The sequence below is a fragment of the Gracilinanus agilis genome, unplaced genomic scaffold, assembly GCF_016433145.1.
Source record: "Gracilinanus agilis isolate LMUSP501 unplaced genomic scaffold, AgileGrace unplaced_scaffold38028, whole genome shotgun sequence".
In the NCBI taxonomy this organism is placed as follows: Eukaryota; Metazoa; Chordata; class Mammalia; order Didelphimorphia; family Didelphidae; genus Gracilinanus; species Gracilinanus agilis.
In genome coordinates, this window is record NW_025371388.1 from 1 (window position 1) to 6,788 (window position 6,788).

Consider the following 6,788-nt stretch of genomic DNA (forward strand, 5'->3'; position numbering starts at 1 on the left):
GAAGGGAGGGAGGGAAGGAAGGAGGGAGGGAAGGAAGGAAGGATTAAAGAAGTGAAGAAAGGAAGAAAGAAAAGACTAAGCCTTGATAGAGAGAAAAGAGAGCCTGAGTCTATTATTTAACCTGGGAGACTGGAGGAGGGACATGAGGCATAGGAGGGTGGGATGGTCAGAGGTCCCCTGCCAGCAGAGGGCAGCTGGAAAAAACCACATAAACACAAAGCAAGTCCATCCTGGAGGCAACACATTTGTGAGAATGTTGAGGGACTCAATCTTAAGATATCTGAAACAGAGGAGGGTCCCCCCTAAAATTACAAATGTTCCCCCAGAAAGGGCATTGAGAAAAATTGATAGTTAATGGCCCACATTGCTCCTTCTTCATCTTGTAAATTTTTCATAAGAATAATCCACATATATTGTCAAGACAAGAAAAGGAAAGAGGCAGATTTTCACAAACTATATTCTATAATGGACCACGTCTTTATGGTCACACAGAGGTGTACAAGGTGTAGAGATTCCAAGATTACTCTTCTATTTCTGGTTCATTGACCAAAAAAAAAAAAAAAAAAAGCAAAAGACTTCATAGAGCTGCTTAATGTCTTCCCCCAACCCCTGTGTTCAAATCACACAAGATTGTGGGCAAGACCCAGGAACGAAGCAAAGTAGAGAATAGGGAAGTATTTATTCCCCGAGGGCATTTGCAGCTATCATGCAGGGCATCCTGGACAGAGTTAAAATACAAGAGGGATTCCCTACACCCCTCAATAGAATATAAGCTCCAGAAGGGTAAGGACTATTCATGGTTGGCTGTATTTCAGCACCTTGAACAGCACCCGACACTCAGAAACTTCATAAATGCTTGTTGAGTGACTGAATCTGTTTACACAGATTGCAGCCAACCTGGCTGACGGTCCATTGCTTTCTACATGAGATTCATATTCCCTCAGAAGAGTTCAACCTGATTATCTGCACAGGAAAAATGAAAGAGGGTGAATTAAAGAATACCTGTTATCTAGTCTCATACACATTTAGATGGATGGACAGTTCACAGAGCTGGGCCATCTGTGCACATATCTTGGACAGGTTTTGAAGATGGAAAATGAAGTGGGTCAAGAATTGTATAAACCAACCAACTAGTATTCATCAGATACTACCATGTGCTGAGCACTGTGCTAATCTCTAGAGATACAAAGAAAGGTAAAGGACAGTTCTGCTCTCAAGAATGAAGACAATGAAAAAAAAAAAAAAAGCTGACTAGATTGCATTTGAGAAATCCCAAGCTAAACAAAACTCATGTTTTTAAGACCATTATTCTTTGAGAGAATCTCCAAAAAATCAGCAAGGGCAATGGAGACATGCCTCAGGCTTTCATACATTATCAACAAAAGACTGAATCTGGCAGCTCACACTCTCTTGTCCATAAGGATGGCACAGGAGGTTTTAGTGCAATAGAGATTTAGAAGGGCAAAGATTTTAATGTTTACAGAGGAAGAAACCAAGGCCCATCCAGATGAAAATGACTTGCCCAAGATAATAATAATAAAAATAAGAAATAATAATAATAAACATTAGCTTTTATTTAAAAGTTACAAAGAGTTTTACAGAATTTATCTTATTTGATCATAAAGGCAGAGCTGGTGTTTGATGTGAGGTCTTCTGATTCCAAAGCAATTAAGCTTTCTAGAGCTCCACACTAATGCCACTACCAATGAGAATGATAATAAAAGCATTTATATCATGCTTCAAGGTTTACAAAACCTTTACACGTTATCTCATGGGATAGTAACAATGTTTTCTTGTTATATTTATTATTATCAATAAAGAGAATTTATAGGGTGCTTCAAGGTTTGCAAAATCTTTACATATGTTTTCTCATTTGATATTATTTGTTATTATTGCTACATAAGTTATCTCATTTTGCATCACTAATAACAGAATAATAGCTAGCATTTCCATAATTCTTCAAGACTTACAAAGCCTTTACATATATTATTTAATTTAATATTACTACTAATAATAACAGCTAACATTTATATAGCGGTTTAAGACTTGCAAAGCCTTTGTCTATGTTATCTCATTCAATATTATTGTTAATAATAATAACAATAATAGCTAACATTTATATAGTGGTTTCAAGCTTGCCAAGCATTGCATATTGTCTCATTTCTTATTGCTTATTATTATTATTGCTATCTCCTTTAGCATTATTAATAACAATATTATTAAAAATAATAGCTAGCATTTCTGTGGTTAAGACTTGCAAAGCCTTTATGCATGCAATCTCATTTAATATAATTATTAATAATGACAGCCAAGATTTATATAGTGGCTTAAGGCTTGCAGAGCCTTTACACGTTGGAAAGAGCCTCACAACCACCCTGGGAGGCAGGGGCTATTCCAAGACGCATTTTACAAAGGGGTAAGCTGAGGTCCAGAGAGAGGGAGGTAACTGAGCGAGCAGGGAAGGCAATGCCTGTGGTAGGATTCGCACTGCGATGCCCACTCTGCCTTCCCCTAGCCGCCACATTGGTTTACAGGAGGTAGGGCTGGGGTCCCTGGGGGACCAAAAAAAAAGGAGAGTGTCCCTTCCCTCTCCCTCACATCTCTCCTGCGCTTGCTCAGGCCACAGCCCACACCCCTCCCTCCTAGGCAGGAAGATTGGGGGCGGGGAGATCCCTTGTGACCAATCAGCTCAGGGAGAAGGCCAAAGCGCCAGGGAGTGTGGAGCCAATCCCCAGGAAGCTGGGGGGCAAGGAGCAGCAGGGACCCGAATGCGCAGGCGCCCCAGGGGTCTGAGCCTCGTGCTTGAAGTGCCTTCTGCAGCCTAGGCCCCACTCCCTGCCTCTGCGCTTGCGCACCCAAGGTCCCGCCTCTGCGCCTGCGGACTGCCCAGATCAGAGTAGCTGCTGGGCTTCAGAGGCTCGAGGCCAGGGCGGCAGGGCGCGAGGGCATGGCGGGGGCGGGAGAACGGCCCCTCCCCCCCTCAGGGTCACGTGGAGGGGGAGGGGGGTCGGTTGGGGAGGTAGGAAACGGCCCGTGGGGAGGGGAAGAGCTGAAGCCACAAGTACCCCTTCCCTTCTCTAACCTTCCCCTTCGGCCCACCCCTCACCCTCCCCCTGACCCCCAAACCCTGACCCCTCAATTCCGACCCTCCCCTCTAACCCTGCCCCAAACGGATCCCTGCCCCCTTGGAGCCCTGCCCTGACCTCTTCTTGCCTCTGACCTCTGACCTTTACCCTCACCCCTTCCTCCTGAGCCTCTGCCCCCCCCCACAGCTGACCAGCCTCTGTCTCCCCTGCCTTTGTCCTCTGGCTTCTCCCGGCAGCCCCAGCCCATGGGATCTTTCCCTCTGGTGCCTGCTCGGCCTCTTCCTTTGTCCCCAGACAGATAAAGGGGGTGGTCCCAAGAGTTCCCCATCTCCTTGAGCATGCTGTCCCCCTGCTCTGTCACAGGCTGCCATGGAGCACCGGGGGCTGGCCCCCCGACCAGTGCAGCAGGCTGACCGGTCGGGCCGCGTCCGGCACCGGAGGACCAAGCGGGAGCGGAACCAGGCCAGGGCCAGCAGAGGCCCCAGTGCTGGGGGGCCCCGGGTACCCCGGGCTCGGCCTAGGTGCTCACTGGCCCACAGGGACCCAACTCTGGGCCCCCCTGCACCCCAGCCTGTGATCATCACCCAGGGCCGGCTGAGCCGGGCACACCGGGGCCTCCTGGGCAAGGAGGTGAAGTCCCTGAATGTAGACCGGCTGCTGAGTGGCCTGGCTGAGGAGGTGAGCAGCCCCCCAGCCAGGGAAACCCCAGCCCCTGAAATAGCAGCAACCGCAGTGACAGCAACAGCGGCAGCAACAGCAGCAGCAGCAGCAGCACCCCTGCCCGTAGCCTGGGATGAGGAGCCCACCCAAGGGCTTCCACCAAAGGGCAAAGAGAATGAAGCTCCTGGAGGGCCTACCCCGGAGCTCCCCAGCCCTCGAACACTGCTGGAGGAACTTCAAGGGCAGCTGCATCTTCCCGGAGCCTTCCCCAGGCGCAGCCTGGTCCAGGAAGCCCGAGCAGAGATAATCGGGGCCCTGTTGGCCCACAACGGGGAGCTGCCTGACCTTAGCCAGGTCCTTAGGGGCCTCAGGGAGCAGGGAGCAGGTGAGGATGAGCCTCAGCTATCCTTCTCCTCATCCCCATCTCTACCCCACCCCTGCTGGGCCTTCTTCCCAGGACATCTTGTTCAGGCCTTTGTTCAGGCCTAGCTACCCAAGAGTCTCCTCTCTGCCTTTCAGTTTTGCCTCTTTGGCCTGCAACTTCTGTTCGTGCTGGACAGGTGGGCCTCAGGGCTTTACACTCATGTTCTTCCTGCCAGGGCCAGAACCTCAGAGCCCAGAGGAATGGCAGATGGTGCCCCAAGATCGAGAACCCCCTGATCAGCAGGCTCTGATGGAGAGCAGGAGGAGGAGGAGGAGGAAGGGGAAAAGGGAACTCATGTTTACCTTGGGAGCTACCCCAAGCCCACCTTCCACTGAGAAGGTAAGATCTTTTCTCTTGGGGGCCATGGGAACTGCTGTCTCAAGTGTTTGAGGGAGAGGGCAGGCAAGGCAGGATGCCAAATGCCCACTGTCTTTCCCTCCATTCCTACCCACAGAGCCTGGTGCTGCCCCCGGACCCATGGGTCCCCTCGCCCTCACCCCCACCCCTACCCCTTGGATCTGAGCGTGGAGAGACTACTTGGGGCCCTCAGACATCATTTGATGTCCTGAAGAGCATCTGGCTGCCTGCTACCCCACCAACGTGTGCCCCACCGTGGCAGTGGGGAGCCGGGGGGACTGACCACCCACCTGCTTGCTTACCTAACTCAGAGGCCCTGGACTGGAGCCCTAGCCCCCCAGCCCCAATGCCTGGACTGCCCTGGTTTGTGTCCAGGAGTAGCCCAGAGCCCTGGACTTTCCCCCGGATGAGGCTTTACTGAGGGTGGGAGCCCCTCCCCCAATGTGCCCCTCCATAAAGGACCTTGTTGAGAGGATTCTCATTTCTGGGAGATGGCAGTGGGACAGGGGAGAATCAGCTTCCATTTCTTCTTGGTGCTTTAATGTTCAATAATTTCAATAAAAATATATGAAGGGCTTACCATGTGGAAGGCACTGGGATCGGAGAGACAAAGATGAAAATATGCCCTTTGTCAGGAGATTGTGGTGCCCTGGGGCATGCAGTGTAGGATCGGGAAGTGTCCCATGGGTGCTAGCCTCTAAGCAGAGCCATGAAGGATGGCTCATATTCTAAGAGGCAAAGAGGAAGTGTGCTCTAGGCATGGGGGCATTGCACCGAAGTAGAAGAGTGATAGGAAAGAGACTTGGCATGAGATGGCAGAGTTCGAAACACCAAGTGAGGCATCAGGGTTGAATCCTAAAAGTCTGGAGCCTGGGGCATGGCTCATGTGTCATTCCAGCTACCAGGGAGCTAAGAGTGGCAGCTCTCTCTTAGTTCTGGCATTCTGAGCTGCAGTGGACTGTGCTGAGCAAGGATGCTAGATATGGTGAGCAAGGGGCCATGGGGTTGCCAAAGATCAGTCATTCTGTCTTTGAATCAATACTGTATTTTGGATCCAAGACAGAAGAGCGGTAAGGGTTAGGCCATGGGGTTTAAGGGACTTGCCCAGGGTCACACAGCTAGGAAGTGTCTGAATCCAGATTTGAACTCAGGACCTCCCATCTCTAGGCCTGGCTCCCAATCCACCCAGCTGCCCCCTAGATCAGTCATTCTTAAGCATTTGTCTACTGTGTGCCAGACACTGCAGATATAGAGGAAGGCAAAAGACAGTTCCAGCCCTCGAAGAGCTCAGAGTCCAGTGGGGGAAACATATGAAGACAACTGCATACATACAAGCTCTATCAGGATAAATTGGGGGTCATCAAAAGAGGGTAGCCACTAGAATTAAGAGGGATTGGGACTTCTCTTAGTAATGGTGAGATTCTATCTAAGCCAATTGTTGGAGCAGAAAAAGAATGTGTTCTAGGTTATGGGGAAGAGCCAGGGATAATACCCAGAGCTGAGAGATGGGGGGTCTTGTTCATGGGACAGCCAGAATGTCACTGGATAGACCTGGACATTCTGGGAGGTGAGGTGTGAGAAGATTGGAAGGGGGGAGGCAGGTTATGAAAGACTTTGAATGCCCAACAGAGAATTTTGTATTTGCTCCTGGAGGTGACAGAGCCATTGGAGTTTATCTCATAGGAGTTGACGTGATCAGACCTGCTTTTTAGGGAAATCACTTCAGTGGCCCAATGGATGAGAGATTGGGTAGGGAGGCTTGAGGCAGTTACTGCAATAATCCAGGCATGAGGTGACCAGAGGGGGTTCAGTGTCAGAGGAGAGAAGGACTGTATGTGAGAGATGCCGCAAAGGAGACATCAACAAGCCCTGGCAACAGCTTGGATTGGATACGGGAGGTGAGAAGCCAACTCTTGGGTTGGAAGTCTGAGGGTCTGGGAGGATGTTGCCCTCTGCAGTACCTGGGGAGGTAGGTGTGGGAGAGAAAAGTTTGGGAAGATAACATCGGATACGTCAGCTGTAAAATGTTTGAGATATCGAACTTGGGGTGTCTGATAGGTGGTTGGAGTTGCAAGATGTGAATCTGGAGGTTAGGGCTGAAGGAGTAAATCAGACAGCCATCTGCCTAGGGAATCCCTGAATCCATGAGAGCTGATCACCAAGTGAAGTGGTTTGGAGGGAGAAGAACCCCCAGGAACACCTCTGGGCAGGCAGAGGGCAGGATCTGGAGGAGGACCCAGCAAAGGAGATTGAGAAGGAGT

General features: G+C 50.2%; 1 protein-coding gene across 1 annotated transcript; it reads left to right on the plus strand.

Moving 5' to 3' along the window:
- Positions 1-3,455: 3,455 nt before the first annotated feature.
- Positions 3,456-4,948, plus strand: PRR19 (proline rich 19). Its single transcript, XM_044683899.1, has 3 exons — positions 3,456-4,131; positions 4,346-4,509; positions 4,625-4,948. The coding sequence occupies exons 1-3, from the start codon at positions 3,456-3,458 to the stop codon at positions 4,946-4,948; spliced, it is 1,164 nt and encodes a 387-aa protein (XP_044539834.1).
- Positions 4,949-6,788: the final 1,840 nt, after the last annotated feature.

What these genes read in the sequence shown, in the direction of transcription:
- PRR19 (XM_044683899.1), top strand. Translation starts at nt 3,456, where the DNA reads ATGGAGCACCGGGGGCTGGCCCCCCGACCAGTGCAGCAGGCTGACCGG. An exon ending in CCTCAGGGAGCAGGGAGCAG is followed by an intron (nt 4,132 to 4,345) that starts GTGAGGATGAGC and finishes TCTTCCTGCCAG; the next exon opens with GGCCAGAACCTCAGAGCCCA. An exon ending in GCCCACCTTCCACTGAGAAG is followed by an intron (nt 4,510 to 4,624) that starts GTAAGATCTTTT and finishes TCCTACCCACAG; the next exon opens with AGCCTGGTGCTGCCCCCGGA.